This window comes from Clupea harengus, chromosome 3 (assembly GCF_900700415.2).
Source record: "Clupea harengus chromosome 3, Ch_v2.0.2, whole genome shotgun sequence".
NCBI lineage: Eukaryota > Metazoa > Chordata > Actinopteri > Clupeiformes > Clupeidae > Clupea > Clupea harengus.
The window spans coordinates 12,206,492-12,230,262 of record NC_045154.1 but is presented as its reverse complement, the minus strand read 5'-3'; the positions used below and the strand labels follow the sequence as shown (position 1 = coordinate 12,230,262).

The window sequence follows — 23,771 nt, the reverse complement described above, 5'->3', positions numbered from 1 at the left end:
AGCTCCTTTCTTTCAGAAAAGTATAATGTATTTGTTTACTTTCCATACTCATACCAACAAGTTCAGGGTTGTTCTGATCATTGTTTTTGAAAAGTTTTTTTTTTTTTGGATCCTCTAAATTCAGCTTTGTTTTCATTCATGGCCTTCATACAGTTGTATACACATTTAGGTGGTTTGTTTTCTTAAGCTCAAATGTCAGATGATGGGGAAAAAATATTTACTTACCGTAGGGCTCTTGGATAAGTGTCCCTACCCAGTGATTCTAGGTCAGGATGTGCCAGTCTTGACAGAGTTGCTTCAAAGTGTTAACACAGCTTCTAGCAACTCGGTCAAGACTGGCACATCCTGACCTAGAATCACTGGGTAGGGACACTTATCCAAGAGCCCTACGGTAAGTAAATACTTTTGACCACTAATAACCATGGGGACCTCGCTAGTCTCATGCACCGACTCATCACCATGGATGCAGCGGACCCTTACGCTACCCACTGTCTGATAATTAGACTTCATACAGGACTTAAGAATAAAAGACTGACTACTCCCAGAGTCATCTGGAAAGTCTGACCCCCTACGTCCAAGTAGACTTCTGCAGTGGGATACTCATGCTCGTCACCATTGACGCATGCTACTCTCAGCTTCCCGTGTAGCACAAAGTCACTATTCTCCACTAGGTTAGGCTGCACTAGTGTCTGGGTGCTCCCTGTGTCCAGTAAGGCCATGACAGCCTTCCCATTGACTAAGGCTGGGGTAGTCTGTAGCCTCCCCATAATGTCACTAGCCTCCCTCTCTGGCCTTGGGATGCAACTATGGCTAGCATTATTTGGCCGCATAGCTGGGCACTCTGGACTTATGTGTCCCTCCTTTCCACAAGAGTAACACACTATGGGGCCCTCTGCCCTTTCATACGCAGCCGTTCTGGGCCTCGCTGGGGTAAAAGACCCCCTAGCAGGCATTCTAGTCTGCTCTCTGGTCCCTGGGCCATCTCTCTGACTAAACCACTCAGACCTACCTCTGGCTACTGGTCTGGGGCTTGGCTGCAGGCGAAAGTTCTGGTGACCTTGTCGTGCTGAGACAAAGTTCTCCACCAGCTCTGCCGCTCTCTTTCCCGTCTGGGGCTGGTGCTCCTTCACCCAGACCCTGATGTCTGGTGTCAGTGTTCGGAAGAACTGCTCCATGATCAGTACCTCAGAGATGTCTTCAACCGACTTCCCCACCGGTCTAATCCACTTCTGGAATACATCCTTGAGGCGGGTGTACAGCTCTCGTGGGGTTTCTCCGGGCCTGACGTCAGGTTCCCGGAACCTCCTCCGATACACCTCCTCATTGATTTCATACTTCAACAGGATGGCCTCTTTCCCCGTCAGGTATGGCACCAGAAACACTGCCCAGTGTCTTCCCTGGGCCAGCGATAGGCCGTTCCCAGCCGCTCAAAAGTGGTCAGATACTGCTCTATATCGTCCCCCGCTTCTAGCCTGGGAATGGCTCTTTTAGTCCAGGCCATCGGTGTGGCTGCTGCTGCTGCTGCTGCTGGGGCTGCTGCTGCTGCTGCTGGTGGTGCTGCTGGTGCTGGTGGTGGTGGTGCTGCTGCTGCTGCTGCTGCTGGGGCTGCTGCTGCTCCTGCTGGTGGTGCTGCTGGTGTGGCTGCTGGTGGTGCTGCTGCTGCCGCTGCTGGCTGGATGGGGTCTGCATGCTGAGGCCTCGGTGGAGATGGAGCTGGGCTCTTTGGTGTGGCGGTCAGAGCGCATGTTTGGCACCCTGTAGACCCGGGTTCGAGTCCGGGTGGGGTGACCACGCTCTCCCTTCGCTACAAATCAGGATCAGGATGCCAAAAATGTTTTCCCATCTACATCTACAAAACCTCCATCTTCATCCAACCCCCCAAATTATGACACAAAAGACAATACTTACTGTCACTGGCCTTTCACAGTATTAATGATGGTGTTGTTTGAAGTTTGATGACTTTTTGTTAATTTAATTTAATTTAATTTAATTTAATTTAATTTTTAACACTCAGGCAGGCTTTAGTAAAACCACCTCTCAATGGCATGCCAGTGCCCATACAGCAGTTGATCCTCCCATGATAAGCATATTACATGGACGTGTAAAGTCTCCTGAGAGGTCTTTAACTCAAATCCAAATACCTCAGAAGCCAAAGCTCTTCCTGTAAAGTTGGGCTCAGTTGACAATCCTTACTCGGCTTGTTAGGCTACGGATGTCTAACTCTCTCTGGCCAGTATTTCAGATGCATGTTCTGCAGCCTGTGGTATTAAAGGAGAGAACACAGAGAGAGTAGATTTTGAATCCCATCGTGTTATGTTGTACTGTGGATACCTGTCTAATTGTTGTATAAATTCCTTTACATGATCCTGACATGATCAAGTAACTGTTGCACTACCACACACAGAATGGCAGGAACATCTCTCTTACCTCCACACTAGAGGGAGACATTTAATAAAACAATGTATTCTCAATAAATACCTATACCAGTACCTGTACAACAGTGAAGTGCACAGGCTTTATACTTTACTTTCTGTGCCCTCTCCTTAACCTCATATCTGTTTGTGTGGGTGTGTGTGGGTGGGACCCTCTCCTTAACCTCATATCTGGTTGTGTGTGTGTGGGGGGGGGTATAGGATCAAATAACGAAGAAAATAAAAATACACATTTTAGTTTCAGTGATGGGAATATATATTACAAAAATCTATTAATCGTATGGCTTGCAATTCTCCCACAGTTCTTTTTTAAACCCCGGCCTAAACGATACTGGATGCTTTGGAACAGGGAAGGTGGCTGGATTGACATTTTGAGTGGCCAGTCCGTCGGAGGTGTTCCCGAATGTAGGCCTATGGCCCGCCCAGTGAGGCGTGCTCCGCGAGGCGAACGAGAGCAGAACTTCGCTGTAGAAAATCCAGTGAGTAAGCGCAACGATCGTGCACACCGGGCGACTGAACGGGACAAGCTACGTAAAGATCATCAAGCTCTGTGGAGATTTCTTGGAAACACTATAGACGACGATTGGATAGAAATCAGTAAAGTTCTGGAGAAAACAACAATGCGCGTGTGTGTCCTCTCTAACTTCTGTTAGTTGGAGAGGGGTATGCTTCTCAAAGAGCAGTACACGCTGTAGACACCAAGAGTACGAGGTAAGAGATTTCATGAACTTATTAATGAGACAATTGTTATGATACAGAAGCCATCTCTTGAAATATGGCTTCAATAGCATTGTTTTGAGTGAATTGCTTGAATGAAGACATCAGGCCGAAATATAAATATGTTCTTTTGTAATTTAACATCACAGTTCATCTCAAGTCAAAGCTTTTCTCATTTCATTTTTTTGGCGAATAGACAGGAAACCCTGTAGTTCAACTGTCGCTAAGGCTTATACGCAGCACAAGTTGATTCACCGTGAAACTGTTTCTGAATTTCCCATGCGATCAATTCCAAACTTTTCCCCCAAATGACCGTGCGTGCCAGGCCTATGCCCCACCCCCGGTATTATTTCGGATAGTCAGCCAGGAGACCGAGTTGGCTATTATTTTGGAGGTAATAAAGCAACTTTGCTAGGCTCCGGGCAGTTACACACAAAGTTAACTCGGTCATTATGCGTGGGTATGCATAGACTGTCAACTCGGGATGAAATATGCTCTAGCATAGCCCTTCTACTTGGCTTCAATAACCCTTGCGCTATTTGTCATCCATTTGTGCCGTATGCCTGTGAGGCATGACTTGATTGTGCCTAAAAATGTCTGGTGCCATTTGGCAGTACCTGCCAATATGACTGGTCGCAGTGGAATTGTTTTGGTGTAATAAGTGTATTTCACTCTTTTGAAAGTAGCCAACATGCCATTTTCCAATGCTATTCAATTGTTTATTAGCTGCATAACATTTTTCTGTGCAGTGATTTTGTGATCTTAAAGTGGATCACAAGCAACAAAGTAATTTCTTTATGCAGGACCTTAAAACATGAGCAGTTTTTGATTCATTGATGATGGCTTGTTGAAATGTGTACAGAACATTACTCCAGAGTTGAGTGTGTGTCAAGAGACAAACTTGATTATGGGAGAGTCTTTCCAAAGACTAAACCTGAAGTTATACTTTCTGCATCAGCTTGTAGTACTACGCAAGGATCCTAGGGTCCGAGTGACGTAAATGTCGTCATCAGAGGGTGTACCCAGTATTCTGTGTGGACGTCCATGTACCATCCAATTTTTGCCACTATGCTAGAGGGGCACCAACCTCCAAACAGACTTGAAAGTAGTAGTCGTGTCCGTAGCTGTCCTTGTGCGCCGCCTGCAAGGGAGTATAACTGAAGATGTAAGGGTACAGTCAAAGATGTCAACATCTTTGGTACGGTTGTATGGGTATCCTTTCCCCTATATTGGTGCCACTGTGTATGGAATGGGACTCCTACCTTGTGGTTTGTTGCCTAACCTTGAGACGTTGTTGAGACTAGCACCAGAGGCGTTCCCATACAGCATTCAACCCTCCTCTGTTTCAGGGCACAGCTAATTAAACACCTAGCCTATGCTTTAAGTGGTCTAGGCTGTGCTTCGCAGCACAGATGGAAGAGCTGGTATATGCATGTGTCTGTCCTTCTGTCTGTCTTCATTTGTGGCTCTGTTTTTCTACGTCTTTGCAAGCAACGTAGTGTTGTAATTCTTCCTTTGCGTTGTCCAAACACGCAAAAACAGAACTTTATTTTGTCATGCTCTCTAAAACTGACGCATGTAGGCCTCGCTCGACGTGCACCTGTGGTTTGTGCATTGTAGATATTTTCTTTTTTGTGTACTGTGATGTGCGGTGCGGTGCTCACAGCTGCAGCAGAGACGTGCTTCCATCCCCCTGCGCAGCCATCTGAGTGTAGGCGGTCGACTCCGCTTTTCTCTGAGACGCTTTCTTTACATTGGCCATCTCTGTATGATCCCATGCAGTGCCTCGTCAGGACAGACCTCTCAGAGACTCCCCTCTGGCGGATCTCCTCAGTTGACCCTTCAGGCTGCTGTAGGCTAAAATATGCACTGATGGTGAATGGTGAAAGTGCTAATCAAAACACGTACAGGGGCTCGTCCAGGTCCTGCTGGGGAGTCACGGTCGAGTACGACCTCTCGCTGTTCAACTGCGGTTGACTCAGCTTGGATGATTCATCTCGGAGTCACAGAGTCGAGTTACAGTGGTCTGAGATACGCTCTGAAGTCAAACATGATTCGTAGTCATGCAGCATTGTACCTTTCAGCCTGAATGTAGATAAAGACTTTCTGTTATGTTGACCTCATATGGGTATGATCTCATGTGCAGCAGCAAGTCCTTCATTGTATTTGACAGTGAAGTGGATGTGAATTGCCTCGGGACCAGAATGGAAGTACGTATACACACACACACACACACACAAACATGCAGACAGACATAAACACACAAGCGTACATTAGGATTGTTCCACATGCTTTATTAGGAGATGATTTAGTGGAAAGGAGGACATGCTGATTTCCAAGTACTGCTCAAAGGACAATCTGTACGGTTGGGAGAGTGAACTGGACTTTTTTTCTTTCTTTTTGCCTCACAGCTTGTGTTGCATCTTCTTTCTTTTTTGTTTTCCTTTTCTTTCTCTTCCCTTCTTTCTTTTTTCTTTCTTTCTTTCACCATCTCCCTCCTCTCTATTTCTCTCCTCTCTTAATATGCCTGTGGTTTCTGTTGTCTTTTTTTCTCTCTTGCAGTTTTGTGAGCATGGTCACAATTCCATACATTCCTGCTTTTCCGGTTTTCTGCCGCGTGCCGACAGGAGAAGTGGTTTTCCATTGCCGGTTTGTCTCCCCTAGCGACAAGTCATGCCTGCTTCAGGGCTCCTTGTGAAACACACTGACACACAAAGCCCCTTGCACTGTTTATAGCGTTTAAGTGTCAAACAGCACCATTCAGTGTTTGTAAATTACTTGGGATGCTGAGTTTAGTATTTGGTCCCATGCTTTACAGGCACGTACCACAGGCATGCAATTTGACCCTGTAGCACGACCCTGTTGCGTAGCGATGCACAGTTATGTTGCACGGACAGTTCTGTAGCTCAAGCATACGTACACAAAGCCAAAGTGTTCAGTAATTGTTCAGCGCAAGCTCATAGTTGAAGCATTCCGAACAGTCCTGGCACACAGTTTAATAATACTGCCCAAGCACCAGTAAATAGCTCTTAACCGGGCTCACAGTTACAGCATTCACACATAGCTAGTGTGTTCACACAGGTCCATTAGCCCAGTACAGAGCATAGGCACACAGTAGAAAGACATCAGAGCAGACCTATAGTAAAAAGAGCTGGCACAAGGATACAGCTCCAGCATTCCCATCAGCATAGAGTACATACACATGCCTGATCGTCAGTGCTTGGAATGTCAGCAATGCGAAAGCCTGGGACACTTCTGTGCATGTTCTGCTGTAAACACTGGCTAGGACTGTGTTGTTGCTGTGACCGTGAGACGCTTGCTGGAGATAAACCACGCAAGCTCTTGTGTTGTTTCTTGTCTTCTTTCTTCTTCTTTCTTTTTCTGTCTGGTCGCTGGTTCCCCCCTTCAGGCTGTGGGCAACCACATGAATGTTTGAGTCTTGAGCTGGAGCTGCGTCTGCCATCAGTGCTGAAATATGACTATTTTTCCCCCCTCAGAGTCTCGTGGTGGACAGCCATTAATGCTTGCAAAGACGGGAACTCGGGAACTGTACTTAAAAAAAAAAAAAAAAAAAAAAAACAGAACAGTAAATATGTTTAACATCAGCAGACATGTAATTATGAAATAATAAATCTGCGTCACTGGATTTCTCTGGTGGAATGCAAAGGCTCTGGGGCTTTGCACTCAGTCTTGCTCTGTTCCAGCTTCAGATAAGTGGACCCTCTGCCTCACAACGGCTCCCAGGCCAGTGGCTGGTGGAGATTAGTAACATATGCGATGGCAGCAACTTCACTACTGGTCCCAGAACAGCGGCTGGAGTGTAGGGTCACACCTAATGGCGGTGGCACCCTCTTTGACATGACAAATTACTGACTCATGGCTCCACTGCCAGGAATAGACATGCTCTGTGTTGTGTTGGACTACGGATTCTCAACAGCTCTGTGTGTTTGTGTGTGTTTGTGTGTGTGTGTGTTGCAGCTCGTGTCACAGGCACTCTTTTTTTTTTACACACACATGCCTTGTCAGTCGCCCCCGACATCACACCTTTTATCTGGAGTGACCACACCTCCCAAAATGTAACCCTCTGTTTGGTCTGGGATAGAGGCCTGCCACTATCACCCACAGACCTACACAAACCACTAGTGTGTATGTGTTTGCGTGTGAGTGTCAGATAGATGTGCAAACACAGCGGGCAGAAGAGATGTATGAAGATATGTATGAAATTCTTCAAACCTCTTTAAATGGACTGAAAACAGGCCAGATGAAGCATCTGTTCCAGAGTGCAGCTTCGAGCAGGAGGCAGGCTCTGGCTAGGTTAAATCCCTGGCTGCTGGGTATTGAGTTGGGGATTGATCTGACCCCTCCACGCCTGGCCAACAGAGCTCTAACGGAAACTCAGTGGACCCAGGTAAACCCTGTGAAGTATGAGCATGCCTGACCCAGTGTGTGCGTGTGCGTGTGTGTGTGTGTGTGTGTGTGTGTGTGTGTGTGTGTGTGTGTGTGTGTGTGTGTGTGTGTGTGTGTGTGTGTGTGTGTGTGTGTGTGTGTGTGTGTGTGTGTGTGTGTGTGTGTGTGTGTGTGTGTGTGTGTGTGTGTGTGTGTGTGTGTGTGTGTTTTTCTGGGGTCAGGGGAGCTCAGATCAGTGGATTTTCCATATGCCTGGCCCAGTGTTGCCTGACCCTGTGTGTGTGAAGCAGGACTGCTCACATCTGCATTTTAATGGTAATCTGTCTGGGACAGTTCCTCTAACAGCTGTTGAAGCCTCACTGGGGCAGACTGTGGCTGCCGCATTGTTGTCTAGCCCAGTGTGTGTGTGTGTGTGTGTGTGTGTGTGTGTGTGTGTGTGTGTGTGTGTGTGTCCCTCTCTACCTTCAAGAAGCTTTTGAAGACCCAACTCTTCAGAGAGCACCTCCCCTCCTAACTGGCACCTGACTAGCGCTTAACTTGCACTTCAGCAGTTACATTCCTGCACTTCTTTTTCCTCTTTTCTAGGTTGTTGTTTTTCTAATTCTCTTGTAAAGTAGTATTTATTGTTACACCATGCTTTTTTTATTGCTCTTAGCTTGACTGTTCTCTCCCTTGTACGTCGCTTTGGACAAAAGCGTCTGCTAAATGACTAAATGTAAATGTAAATGTTAGAACGCCTGCATGGCTGTGTCTGTGTGGATGTCACCCTGTCTGACCTATTGTATGTTTGTATGTTTGTATGTGTGTCTATATGTGTCCCTTTGCGTGTGTGTGTGTGTGTGTGTGTGTGGGGGGGGGACTCTGTGGTCTGAGTGACCTGAGTGACTAGATGGTTTTTAAACAGTTGCTTCACCATGACTGGCCTGCTATCTGGAGAATAGTCCAGAGCGGTGTGCCGTATTGACCTGCGCAGCATCTTGTTGTTTGTCTACTTCATTGTATTGCCATTGTGGTCAAGCCATTCAGTCTTGTTGGGTCAGCCACATGATTTGTTTTGGTAGTCCTTATAGAATTGTTCCCGGTCGAGAAGAATCCACCTCTGCTGTTCCCCCCCGAAAGCCTTGCGAAGCCATCTCTCTCATTACGTTTTTTTGATTTGGTTTAATCTTTTGTGTACAGACTTATCTGCTTTCGACACATTATACATTTTTGTATTATGATTTATCTGCTCGATTATACACGTCTGATCCCTTCACATCATGCTTACTCATGGCTGAAAATCACTGCACCAATGGAAATGCCCGCCCCTTTAGAGCTCGCCGGCTGCGGGTCGAGGCAGAGATAAGAGCGCAGTTAAAAAAGAAATGAAGGGGGGAAATGGCCTGGCCCGGCCTTGCCGCATGACTGGAGCGGCTCCTGACTTATCAGGAGCAGCATCTCGCTTTGTAACAGGAGTGGGAGAAATGTCAACACTGCTCCTGAGAGTGTGTGTGTTATCAGTGAAAACGCCTATATTTTTTCAGTCCCTGTTTCTTCTTTCCTCCTTTTTTTTTGTCGATTTAGTCTGACTGGAAGTAGACATTTCCTGCTTGTTTCCACAATGTAGGTGTGAAAATGTGTGAAAAAAGAAAGGAAAAAAAAACGAAAATAGAAATAAATATGTTTGATTTAGTATGAAGAGATCTCTGAGGAGAGGGTGTGCTGTGTGGGGGCCGGGTCAGACTGGGTTGGGCAGAACTTTATCGTACTTCCCTCCACATGGGCATGGGTTTAAAATGACTCCTAATGAGGGCAGTTTCACGGGTGATTGGAATCACACCAGGACTAAGCGATGCGGAGGCTCTCTTTTCTGGGAAGTCCCATTAGTCATGGAAATGGCCCCTGATACTGCAGTTCTGAAGGAACAGGAGCGTTTGTCATTTTTGTTTTAAGTTGGTAGTTTGATGTTGACCGTAGATACATCAATCTGCGCTTGCACTTTTCAAGTCTGCAATAGATGCATTTTTTAAGGGTGTATTTCGTAAGTGTGTCACAGACACATGTAGTAAGTCTGCGTAGTATACAATTTTGTCACTGGCGGTTAAAAAGTGTATTTCTCAAGACTTAACATAAGCATGTTTAAGTCCATGTAGGCTTTTTCACAAATAAATACACCCCCAGCCACCCTTCCATACTCTATTCAGCACTGAAGAACTGTGTTTGCACATTGATTCTCATGCTTCATAACTTCTTACACACACACACACACACCTTTATGAAGTGCGCACTCAGGGCCTCATTTACTAACAGGATTGCGCCCGTTTTCAGGCGTAAAATAGCGGGTAAAGACATAAAACCGTATTTCCAAAGGAGGCGCAACTGAGTAAATGCGCAAATTACCGCTGCTGGGAGGGTATAAGGGAAAGTGGGTGTGTGCCGCAAAGAGATGGGAGGAGAGGCGTAAAGTGCGCCTAATTATGTATTAGTAACGAAACAAGAGGTGTTTTAGCATGACATATCAGCTGCTAAATTAAAACTATGTGCCTGCGAGAAATTTGAAAAATGTTTATATTTGATATATCATTTAATATAGGCATACAAACAAATAGAATTACAAACTGTCCCACCAGCTAGCTGTTCGGGAAAAGTTCGGCCACGTCTTACCCAGAATCGCCGTTCATTGTATGGTTTAAACGGTATTTCATAGTTCAAGCACACCGAGTACAGTGCACACCTTCTGCGTAGGAGTAACGCATATCTATTAAGGAAAAGTACTTGTACTCGAAGTACACTAACTAAACTACCGGTAAGTAAATTGTAGAGACAGAGCAGCATATTCATTTCACCTTCCATGTTTATTTTGATGTTATAGCCTCTCAAGCGCAAGCTACCCCCAGTGCCATGGCAACCTACAACTACAGTTTTCAAATGTATCTGCCTAAGGCAGTGTTTTTGAAAAGCATGGTTTTAAGTGTTGGAATACGCCGTTTTAAAGTAAGGGGTGTCGTGTATTCCTACCAGACTATTTAACGGGATGCTATGGAGCAGTTAACCTGGATATTAACTATCCTAGCTATCTCTAGCTTAGAGACCTATCTTAACAGTTTGCAGTTGCCTAGTGTGTGATTAACTCATGTTAATATGTGTGCATATGAACTTTCTTGTGAACATAAACTCGTTAATATGAAGCTGCACAGGCACCCTGAGGGGTAACCATAGCAACCCAGACACTCAATGTTCGCTGAAAAGTTGAATTTCCCCAAATCAGCTCACCAATAAAAGACAGTCTTGAATTCAAAGTGATCACAACTTTGAATGTGGACAGAAGGGCTAAACGGAGAAATATTTATGAGTTTCTATATTTACCTGGGTTAGTTTGCTGTAACCTCGTGAACCAAAAGCTCTCATTTTAATTTTAGCTCATCATCCATGGTGGAACACGTAGGCTCTTTCTTCCCTATTTTAGGGGAGCGCTAAATAACACTAATGGGCGGTGTTAGGCGCAGATGACGCGACGATGTTCTTAATAGGATGCAAAATACCGTGTGTTATTTGCGGTTTGGCAAAGGCGCAGATTAAGCTGCGGTCGCAATGTTAGTAAATGAGGCCCTTAGTGTGAACCTCTCTTGGAAGCTCGTCTGAGACCAATTTGTTTAAACACTCAAACTATGCGAGGATGTTCCTGAACATAGAAATGGAATGTACCCCGATTGGTTTATGAATAAGCCCCTAAACTGGTAATTGCAGGAATGATTTGCATTTAAACTGCAATGCATTTTCTTGTCCTTGTCATGTCACTGTCTGTCATTTCTTTCAGATTATCATGATGGTAAAACAGGGAGATTACCGGTTCTATGTCATGATGTAAGGGCCTCATGAAGTGGTTCTCGTATGTACTCTCACCCTGGCCCTGGTGTTAGGCTGCATGAGAGGTGTGTTTTGAAGGACAGGTTGACCTCTCAGAGATATATGTGTTGACCTATCCGAGCTTCGCTAGGCACTGGTCTTGGACGTGTCCCTGTTGGCAGCCCATGCAGAGCTCAGTTCCATCCCCCACCACTTTGTAGTCATTAACCTTTGAGATAAAATGCCCAGCATTTTTGTGAACAAATGGCCATATTTGACTAAGATAACGTGACTCCGGAGATATGCAGAATAAGGCTCCTGCTTCTATTTAAACTTAGGCCTGTGCTGATAACAACATTGTGTGTGTGTGTGAGTGTGTGGATTAGTTGGATGATTCTTGTTTCTCCGTGCCTAAGGCCCTGGCCACACAACAACGGTAAAAAAGTTTAGTGGTGTGTTGGCCTCGCATCCACACGGTCTGAAACCCCATACTTCCGTCGCCTTGTAAACAGGTGAAAACAGAGATTTTTGAAACCGATGATGACACTGCCCAACTTTTATCCAATCATGTTTCATTCTCTGTGAAGCTTAAGTCTGAGCTCCGCCCCCTCCAAAGAAGAACATTTGTTTTTTTAATGGTCAGACACCTCATAGCTATCTGCGAATGTGTTCTATTTCTTCGAGAAGGATGTAATCGATCAGGAACATCAGTGGCTAAAGCCTTTTCTTGTTTGGATAGATATAAAGTGAAGCATGCTAGCAACCTCAGGGTTGTTAGGTAGGTTGCTACATGCTAGCAACCTCAAGGGAAATTCTGTTCGCCCAAACCATGTTTTGCTGATGTTGAAAAATAAATAATTTATAGAATTTATCTAGTGTCACTGTCATAGTGCTGTCCTGAAACTGACCAGCCTAGCAACAGCGTTTCACTTGTTTTTGTGTTACTGTGTGGACGTATCTGAGTTCTCAAAATGTTGTAGTGTGGATGTAAAACCTTTGAAAGTAAAAATGTTGTTTTTTAAAACATTCTGTGGTTGTTTAGAGGGGGCCTAAAGAACTTTTAGGTTCTGCAGTGTGTGTGTGTGTGTGTGTGTGTGTGTGTGTGTCCGTGAGAGAGCGACTGAGATTGTGTTGCTGCCCCAGTGGTTTGTTTACTCACAATGGCTACTAAGCCCTGTGTCAAAACCCCCTCACCACACAGGCGTGTGTGTGTGTGTGTGTGTGTGTGTGTGTGTGTGTGAATAGCGTGTATTTGAGATGTGGTGCCACCTCTCTCTTTCTGTCTACTGGACAACTGCTGCTGATCTCACCATCATTCACAGAGGGGGCCCTCCTTCCCCTCATCAGAATGATTAGTCAGGTTCAGATTCACACACACACACACACACACACACACGATACCAGCACTCCCTGTTCCCCATGCAGCCCAAACCCAGTTGATGTCGCACCTCCACAAGAAAAAGCCTTCATCATGTGACTGTGAGTAGGCAGGAACCAGAACTTGAATGTTTGGTTTAGTAAAAGTCTAGCCAAATCTCTCTCTCTTTCTCCCAGTAAGGGAGTTTTGGGGTTGTGTGAGGCTGACAAGAGTATGGGATGCCATTTAAACTTTGATAAGTGCACCGTCTCCTCTGTCCTTAATTTGTTCCAAGCTGCATCCAAGAATAGATGGTGGCAATGTAAATGAGTAACAGGCATGTTGAATGCTGGTCGTTGGTTTGTGTCCTCCCCCAAACCAAGAGGAGGGCCACACTGGAGCTCTTCTCTGGAGCATCATTTTCCCTCCATCCATTTTCCCCCTCTTTTTTTTTGTTATGTTTGTTTTTTATATCTGAGTAATCACAGCGGAAGGAATAATTTTTTTCCCGTTGAGAAGCCAGCCTTTTCCCCAGCGATGGAGGGCCCTGTTCTCCAGCTGAAAATCCCTAGTATTGACCAGCTGACATAATCTTTAAAAGGATATGATTTCCGGCTGTTTTGGTTGTTCAGTCGGCATGGCAACTTTCCTGGTCGGAATGCCCATGCGTGTATTGGACTCCAAACTGGCTATTGTTCATGGGGTCTCTCACAATTTATACATTGGTTAAGATTTCACATATCTTCTATTGAAGGCCAGGTTTGAACCGTGTTGTAGCTGTGCTGTGGTGACTGTGGTTTCTTGCCTTCAGGGCTTAGTTTCTCGCGCATTTACTTTAAAGTCACCGTTAGACTATGAGCCAGAGTAGGAAGGAGGTATGCCAAGTGCCCTGATTGTGGTGCCATGCGAGCATCAGTCGAACCTGAGGACATTGGCCTCATAGTGTCCAAACAAAGCTTGTTCCATGACACACAACAAGCTTAATTCAGACTCTGAGGCTTCTGAGGATTTCAACTTGATAAAACATGCACCGTAATTTCCGGACTATTAACTGCACCCCGTGTGTTATCCGCAGGACAGTATTTTATGTAATTTTATAAAACATGTATTGACCGCACCCGTGTATTATCCACGTCTTTGTTCAACGTTGCGTCATGAAACGTTACGTTATGTAAAACTACATTTTATTGGCATGCCAGCTAACACGTGTGAAGATGAGGAGCCGCGTTACCATGGTGAAGAATGAAAAACAAGGCCTCATTGATGTCTTTATTTCTTGTTTAGCGCACACACACTGTTTGAACTCACGCAATAAAATAGGTCAATTTGGCCTCAATGAAATATCTTGATTTGTAGAAAACAATGCATCCCCACGTATGGCCTGCACCAGAGGATTAACCGCATGACTGCAGAACGTTTACAAAATCAATGTATAACCACGGTTAATAGTCGGGAAATGAATGGAAATTGGCTGTGAACTCAAGGCTCATCACTGATAAATGTTTTGGGAGTTTTTGAGTAATTGTGGACCAAGTGTTTTTGTGTTGTCTTAGAAAAATAAAGTCTTACCCTTTTCATGGCTCCATGGCTCACTTGAAACCTTTCCCAAGCTCAGTGGCTTTATGTAGACTTGAACTAAGCTGGATTTACACTGTACAGACATTGCCTGTCACAATTCTGCTTTATCCACATCCATCATTGCAGGCTTATATAACAGTATCTCTTTTTGAGGACCCTCCCGTAATGACAATGGAATAATATCTTGCTGTCCAACTCATGCTCAAATAACTTGACATTTCTTTCAGATGAGGTAATCACCAAATATTACATCTGACCATTCAGCTAAAACATTAGGTAAAATTAAATGGATACCGTAATTTTCGGACTATAAGCCGCTACTTTTTTCCCATGCTCTGAACCTCGCGGCTTAAACAATGACGCGGCTAATTTATGGATTATGATACCTGTGACTGTATACGGTTGCTTTGTGTTCACGGTGGCTTTGTGGAGCTAGGATGCTAGCATGGATGCTTAGCTCCACGCGATTTCTCAGTATCTCTCAATAACTTAGCTAATGTCAAAATAACCACAGTTTACCGGCGTAGACAGAACACAACTCAAAACACTTAAGAAAATAAAAGTTTACTACAATACAAATCCAGTCTTTTCAAGTTCTTTAGCTCACTGGTTTCAAACTAGCGTCTTTCTTCTATCTCTCTGTCTTCAATCTAACGTTCTAGCTTCTGATTGACTCTTGCAACTGTGCTCTCTTAAAGCAACAGTGCACTTATCGTAACTGGCAAAACTAATAATATGCATCACTATTGTATTACTTTTGATATTCATTTTAGCCTGTGTAAAGTTCATTTATTTCAATGTACCGGTAGGCACCTGCGGCTTATAGACATGTGCGGCTTATTTATGTTAAAAATAATTATTTTTGAAAAATTCAGTGGGTGAGGCTTATATTCAGGTGCGCTCAATAGTCCGGAAATTACGGTATATGGTTGATTACATTGGATATTTCATCATAATCATACCACTGAAGTGTGAGTGTAAGTGTGTGTGTGTGTGTGTGTGTGTGTGTGTGTGTGTGTGTGTGTGTGTGTGTGTGTGTGTTTCTGGCAGTTTTGATGATTTATCAGTGTATCAGTGAGGCAGTCTGTTGGCAGATACCTCAGTGTCTGTACTCTCCTTCTCAGTTTAACTGATGTCATGGTCATACTACTCTGTGTGTGTGTGTGTGTGTGTGTGTGTGTGTCTGTTTTTAGATGGCTATGGGATAAAAGCAGGCGTGTGTGTGTGTGTGTGTCTGCTGAACTGACCGATGTGTATGTTTTCAGAGGTAGCACATGTCTCATAAAGCGCTGTGTGGTGAGGGCAGATTCTCCACGATGAGTCAGTGCTGCTGCCTGGGACGTGTGCAATGTTACTGTGTGGGGACGCCTCACACACGGCCGAGGAATGTCAGGCTCTGGCCTCGGCCCACTGGTTACCACTGCTAATGCTGGACGGGTTTGGACTATTTTAGGCCCCTGTGCTGGAATGACTAGAGAGGAATGACATGCAGGATATGTTTGAAAAGTTGGAAGTATGTCAGCCCCAGAGAAGCAGAGGTAGAGTGGGTTAAAGGTCTCTGTTAACTGTGTGTTTGTGTGTGTGTGTGTGTGTGTGTGTGTGTGTGTGTGAGGAACAGCGTGAGGCTACCTCTCACTGATGACCCCTCAGAACACATTAGACCTTTGACCTTGGAGATGAGCACATGTTCAGGGTTGGCAAAAACTACAAAGTGCCCCCTCCCCATCCCTAGCTTTTCTCTTGGGAAATCCCTGTGTGTGTGTGTGTGTGTGTGTGTGTGTGTGTGTGTGTGTGTGTGTGTGTGTGTGTGTGTGTGTGTGTGTGTGTGTGTGTGTGTGTGTGTGTGTGTGACAGAGTACATCCTGTCTGGATCATGATGACTGGGTTCAGTGACCCCTGACTGCTCATACCCCCATCTCTCCTACTCACAGGCTAGTTTTCATTCGTAGCTGTGGCCTGCACCCTACACACACACACACACACACACACACACACACACACACACACACACACACACACACACACACACACAAACACATTTACTCACAGAAACACACACACACAAGAGTTCAGATTTAACTCTCAACCATAACCATGGCCTCTATCTTTGAGAGCCTTTCCAGTTTTGCTGATACTCTGAAATGACCCACCATTCACTACGAAGGCTGATCATATCCTCCCCTGCTGCAGGTCTCTCCTGTAAGTGGGGTTGAGAGGTGAGGGAGTGATCTGGTCATTAAACGGTAAATGGAGTGAGCCGTTTCAGAGCTGAAAATCCCCCAGCTAACCCTAACCCTTTAATCCCATCACAGCCTCCGGTCCATTCATGAGAGCGTCTCACAGTACACACACACACATTCTCACACACACACACACACACACACACACGCCCACTTACTCTCTCACAAACACACATGCACACAGACACAGAGAAGACACTTTCCATGTCTCATGGACTGCTGGCAAAGCGTGGGGCTTTCTGAGGGATTGAGGTACCTCACAGTAACACACTTCACTCCAATGCTACACTGTGAATAGAGTACAGACATTCATTATAGTAGGATCTGTTAAGAAATGCTCTGCAGTTCACTGCCTCATGCATAGGTATTGACCGCTTGTTTCTTGTCACCCTCATCAACTTCTTTCTGCTTTAAATACAGCATCCAAAGAACACTGTTTGCGAAGCATTCATCCAATATCATCCAAAATTAGTAAATAAGGGGAAGGGGATAATTGTGACCAAGACTAGCATCTTCACAAGGTATGGCCTTGTGCTCTCTGTCTCTCTACTAAAGGTTAGCATCATCATGAGCCCTCTGTACTGCCAACAATGTGGTCTTCACAGAGACTGTTTCTTTCCTTAAGCTTCACATTTCTCTCTCTTTTCCCAAAGAGGTTAGGTCACAGACAATCATCCTGATGAGTACTGGCCTGTTGCTGTCAGTCTCTAAAAGTCTAGCATCTCCATAACAAATGTCTGATGCACTCTGTCTCTGCCTAATCTACCATCTTAATAACAAAGGTCTGTTGCTGTCTATCTCTGCTAAGGCCAGCCTCGCCATAAGGAAATGCCTGATTCTTTCCTCCTCTGACTGGAAGAAACCAGTCTGACCGGTCAGCATGTGATTTTTTTTTTTTTTGCTGATGTATATCTATAGTTTGAAAAACCAGAAGTCTACTGGATGTAGATTGTTTCAGTATTGTCATGCTGATGAAGACTGCATGTGCATGCACACATTGTGTGTGTGTGTGTGTGTGTGTTTGTTTGTTTGTGTGTGTGGTCAATAGTTTCAAGCTGATCAGAATAATTCTCTAGACCTCAGCCTTGGTGTCCTCCACTAGACCATTAGATCTATGAAAAACAATGTGAATATCTGCCATATGAAACTCACACTTCAACGACTAAGCCATTGTTTTTGGAGACGAGTCTGGTTCCCGTGAAGGGTAGTTGAGAGAATGTAACGTAAACTTACAAACTGACTAAATACTTTAAAGGTTTACTGAGAAAATAATGGGAATGGATATATTCAATTATAGTTGACAAGTGTCTTCACATACTTCTTCAGGGTCTGCTAACGCTAGCCTGCTATTCCGATTTATCACTACTGTCTCCATGCCTCCTTACTTATTTGTTCCCTAGTTATATTCTTCTGCTCCTCCATCACTGTCCCCCTCCGCTGCTCCTCTTGTTCCGTGGCAAGATCGGCCAACTCAACAGCCTCTCATTTTACACTCTTAAAACTCCCTCGTGTCTCCTGCCGGTGCTCTTTTAGGGAGGCGCAAAGCACAGCCAAAAATACAAGCGTAATTATCATGTTTATAAAAAAATAAGGCATAACATGGTGCACATAACTCCGGGGCTGGTTTTCCCCCCACTGCCTTCAGTATTGCTGGGTGTGTTTGTGAGTTTGTTGTGCTGTGTTCGGCTACCCAGGGGTGCTCATGTTAGCGTCCCAGCGCTGGTACAGACTCCTAGCACAGTGTTATAAGATGCCCCAAAGCACAGAAAAGTCTTTGAAGATCAAATATGTATACACACACACACACACACACACACACACACACACACACACACACACACACACACAAATACAGCCACAGACACAGACACAAACAGAACATTCCTGCTGGCTGATATTGCTGTAGCATATGACTGGATTCCTTCGACATTCCGGGAGCATGCTCCACTGTAGAGCGTGGTGAGCTCTGAAAACCATTCCAGTGTGTGCCTGTTGGAAAAGAGTGCTGGTGTGTGGGAAGGAAGAACAGTTATGTTGTTGAGTTGTCTTCTTGTGTATGGTAGGAAGCTGGTGCTCTGTGAACACTTTGCCTCTTGGGAAGTTTTTCTTGCCCCTGTTGCCAATGTGCTTGCTCTAAGGGGGTCCAGGCACTGGGCTCTGTGAAGCGCCTTGAGACAATTTTATTGTTTTGGCGCTGTATAAATAAAATTGAATTGAATTGAATTGAATTCTTGGGGTGAAGGGGAGGGTGGACCGGAATGGCAAGGTGACAAAACTGACTGCTAGCATCTCGCATGAGGATGCCATTATGTCTTGAGGAGCCATTCCACTTAAGGCACTCACGTATGGGCCGCGTACACATGTGTACACATACAATGACGCTTATCGGCTCTGCAGAAATCATCTTCATGAAAAAGCTAATTGAGTTGGACGTGCACAACACACACCCTTCAAATTTCCTGGGAGTTTGCTATGTAGCGACACCGAGTGGCTTGAAAAAAAATTCCCCTTGGAGATGTTTACTGAGCCTGAGTTGGTCACATTGTAATATCTTACTTATCCCATTGACATTGTCCACATAAAGTATAATATTGCGCAAATCATTCAGTCAATCAATCACAGCAACAATGCTATGAAACCAATCTGTAATGTTGGTTACTTAAACTACCTGATGACCCCGTAACCATGCACAGTGGCCTGGTGTGTAAGTTAGTGTGAGGTCATGTGTTTTGAAGAGTATTTAGCAAGTGTGGAAAGCGGTAATGGCACATAAACATGAGAGATAGAGAAAGAGCGAGCGAGACATAAAGGTGTATGATAAACAGACTTGTGTGATCGTGTACAGATGGGCTGATGGGAGTGTGTATAATTAGATCCAGCTGATGATCCTCTGAGATCATCTCTTCCTGCTATAACAGAAGCCCCTTTATGGAGCAGAGCAACCAGGGGAACCTCCACACTCCCACATACAGGCCTTTACCTCTCCTATCACACACACACACTACACACACACTACACACACACTACACACACACTACACAGACACACTACACACACACACACACTACACACCACACACACACTACACACACTACACACTTCACACACACACACACACACTACAGAGACACTACACAGATACACACACACTACACACGAACACACACAAACTTCACACACACATACAGTACTTCACACACAGATCTCTCCCCCTTTGTCTCTCTCTCTCTCTCTAATTCCAAGGGAATTGTCTGTGTGTGTGTGTGTGTGTGTGGGTTGTTAACTATGCCTGTGTGTGTGCGTTTGTTCTTCCAGTCCCAGCTTAAGGTCCCCCAGCCCCCTGCTGTGAGGGGGTAGTGTCCTGGGCCACCCATCCCTGGCTAGCCCAATTAGCTGCGCCCCAGCCTGATCTAGCCGCGTCTCGAACAGCCACCCCTGCATCTGCCCGTAAGCTGATTGCCCGTAAGCCACTGCCAGCCTGCCGGTCTGTTCAGCGCTGCTGTGGACCGCGATTCCCGTACACAAGAGATCCCCTCTTCCTAGCCTGGCCGCAGTCAGACAAAGCCCGGCACGAACGAGATGCTGTTTACGCGAGGAACTGCTTTCAAGACTTAGTGAGTTGATGGGGTGCTGCTTAGATCATGCCAAGCTGATCTGAAACACTCCTTGTCTAGCAAGGCTAGCTGAACAAGTCGTGAAGCAGATGAAGTCCTTGCTTAAGTGGGATGAAAGAAGACAGTGTTTACATGTGGCTCTGATTAGACGAGGCTGCTGCCTAGGATGAGGCCATACTTCTCAAAGCACTTGGCAGGTAAAGCTAAATGGGTTATATTGGGTGAGGCAGCAGGTGGCCTGGGTTTTTGTGCCATTGTGCTGCTCTGTGTGTGTGTGTGTGTGTGTGTGTGTGTGTGTGTGTGTGTGTGTGTGTGTGTGTGTTTGTACAGGTACTTGTGTGTACATCTGTGTTCGTGCCAGCGTGCATGGGTCTGTGTGTTTTCACTGCCGGCAGTATCTTGCAGCAGCTCTTGCAGCATCCCTCTCCAGGAAGTACGGGAAGTTAACATTCCCTCCTGAAACCAGCTCTTCACACATTTGGTGCAAAACAATGGAGCATTGTAAACCCTTCCGATATTCCCCCATTGGTGTCTGTGGGGTTGGGAGTGGGGGTGTTCATGCATGCATATGGTCTTACTATGATATATCATGCAGTTAGTGTGCTAGGAGCGGGACTATTTCCCGGTCCGTCAGGTCGGTTCTAAGAACTTGGTGTGTGTGTGTGTGAGTTTGAGTGTGTGTGTGAGTGTTACTGAAAGGCTCTTTTGTTAGGCCTTCAGGCACTACAGTAAACCTTTTTTTTATACGGTTGTCATGTATTGATGTATGTTTTAACATGTGTCTTGCTATCGTGTGTGCCAAGGCATCACTCGTATGTTTCGGTCTTGTCTGTGCTTGATGAAGCGCTGGTGGGGCTCAAGATGGGCAGCTGTGTTTACAGAAAGGGCCAGGGCGATGAGAAGGACAAGGGGCCTCTGCCTCATCTGCACAACCTGTGCTCAAGAGCGTTACTACTGTATGGCTTCTCTGACTACTGTTACTCTGATTACTGTATTCGCTTTCACGTTGTAGGTAACATTTTAGCATCATATCTACAGTCCCTGTTTTAGCCAAGGGGGGAATGAAGATTTGACATTTTCATTGCAGTTATGCACATAAAAAAGCAGAGGGGGTGGAGAGAGATTGAGAAGTCGCTTTTTCACACTCTGATCATTCTTGAGGAGTGTTCACTGTTTAAAATGCTAATCTAGGAATGTCTGGAGGTCTAGCTTTTGGCTTTTGTCATAGTTGGTGGACAGGCTTTTAATGTGTTTTAGCTATCTCTGCTTGTGAGATGGCTCAATGTGAAAGAAGAGCATTCAGAAGAGCACTTTTGCATGTCTGTGATATGTGAGTGTGTGTGTGTGTGTGTGTGTACGAGAGAGAGAGAGAATGAGAATGAGAGAGACAGAGAGAACGAGAGAGAGAGTGAGGGTATTTGTAGCGTATGTGTGATGTTAAATGGGGGGATCCTGATGAATTAGTCATCTCCAGCCAAAAGGCCTGTTTGGAGCTCTCTGTTCGGTCCTGAGATGGGGCTTCCTGTTGTGTTGGGCCTTTAGACTGGACTTCTGCTGTGTGTGTGTGTGTGTGTGTGTGTGTGTGTGTGTTTAGAGCTCTCTGTTTAGTGCTGAGAAGGGACTTCCTGGTGTGTGTGTGTGTGACAGAGAGAATGGACTTCCTGTGTGTCTGGGCCCACAGTGATTCCACTGCACTGCTGTCTTCCATTCATACAATACAATTCAATCCCATTCATGTCGCAATGTGATCAATCTGTTATTTGTGGTAACATATTAGTTATCAGCAGCCTAGTACCAGCCACTATGAAAACTAGTCTACAGAAATCTGTGAGAAACAAATCACTCTTACTAGTCATAAACCGAATACTAAAGTGGATCTAAGTAAATCTAAAAAAAGGCAAATAAATGTCCCCGCTGTCCTACCACTTCCACCAGGCCAATGCTTGGACTTAAAGCAGACATCCGACAGCAGGGGAGTGTGAGCCATGTCCTTGTATCCGTGATCAGTGTAAACAACCCAAGTGCTTTTGTTTATAGGAGTCACGTTTTATGCGTGTTCTCGCCTCATAGCGACCCAATGATGACTGCTGATTTACCATGAGTGGCTCTCTTTGCTAATGGTGGTTTTGACACAGAGACTGAAATGGCCACGCTGCTCATTTTATTGTCCTCACACAGCCCTGCGACATATATTTAGTTTCTAACCATGCATGTTAGGGCACCGTTCAAGGTTTCCTTGGGTGTTATTGTTATGTTTCTCGGCAAGTTTTTGAAGCGGTTTTTCAAAGTTAGATTTATTTTGTGTTTTGAAAATCTTTGGTTCATGGGTTAAATAGCCATAATGCAGTAGACCGTATTTGGTAAGCGCTGAGATTCCAGCTATTAAGAGTTTGAGTGTCCTGGTGCCTGTTTCTTCCCGTCAGGATTGAATGATTTTTTATTTTTTTAAAGATATATGTTCTTTACTGAACACTTCCTGTTTTCATCTTCCAACACATCCAACTTTTTTTGTCATTGCTGCTCTCTCTATTAGGGGTGTAAAAAATAACCGATACGTATCGATATCCGATTTTAGCGTATAAGATACGACTACGTCGATGCGTGAAGTCCCGTATCGGTATTAAAATGACATGAACCGGTCCAGTCTTTAAATAATTATAATAATAATAATAAATAGGAGAATATTTGTATCATTAACAATTCTGTTCAACATTTAAAGTCATGATTCCGAGACCGAGGCATCGTGATGTCCTAAAATAAATAAAAGAACTATACCAACACTGCAAATGGCAGTGAATAAATAAATAAGCACTAAACTGAATCGCGTGGATATAGCCATAGTGGAATACAATGGACACATCTACATTCTGCAACAGACCTCCACCTCTGTTGCTTTCGTGTTGCCTGTGGAGTGTGCACACATTACAATTGCATGCCCTTATAAGGAGCTGGCGAGGCGTTTCTGTATGCAAGTTCAGGTGCATGAGAAGGCGCGTTCAATTTAAGAATCAGTGCACAGCTAAGAACACTTTGGCGGTTTAAGAACACATTTCCAGGCGTTCATGAATCCGGCGGAGATCTTTTCTTAGGTTGGTCTTTCGAAGTTGGTAAGAAGATATTTAAGAAGACACTTAACAAAATGTTCGAGAATGAGGTCCATTGTTTCCTCACAACGCAGTGTTTTCAATTATTGAACTGCATCGCATCGCACTGAATTGTTTTTTATCAACATGCATCTTTTCTTGTATCATATCGTGCCCATGTATCGACTTTTTCATGAGAGATTCACACCCCTACTCTCTATCATTTAACTATGTTAGTCGTTCAACGACACTTTCAAGAAACGCACTGCTGGACCAGTAAGTATGTCAGGTCTGCCTTTTCATGCCTGCACACTGAGGAAGTGCTAAGGCTTAGAAGTATCCAGAATCTTGTGGGTTTTTTCACTGCCGGCTTTGTTTGTGTGTCCCCACTAAGCTGATTTGTCTCTGTAGTATTTTGCACTTGGACTCCACAGTTACCTGTGGTCATGCAGCTCTATCCAATAGCAGTCTGCTCTGCTGACCGAGCGCTGGGGTCAGTGGAGATTATGCTGTCTGTG

General features: G+C 44.9%; 1 protein-coding gene across 5 annotated transcripts in view; it reads left to right on the top strand.

Moving 5' to 3' along the window:
• Positions 1-2,808: 2,808 nt before the first annotated feature.
• akap13 (A-kinase anchoring protein 13) overlaps positions 2,809-23,771 on the top strand; it is a 90,467-nt gene continuing 69,504 nt past the window's right edge. For 3 of the 5 annotated variants that reach the window (XM_031564589.2, XM_031564586.2, XM_031564585.2), the window contains exon 1: positions 20,026-20,367. In XM_031564589.2, the coding sequence (XP_031420449.1) occupies positions 20,337-20,367 (31 nt within the window). In that variant the 5' untranslated portion in view covers positions 20,026-20,336. Of the gene's footprint in view, positions 3,144-20,025; positions 20,368-23,771 lie in introns of those variants that run through there. The other 2 variants (XM_031564588.2, XM_031564590.2) reach the window with 2 other exon arrangements.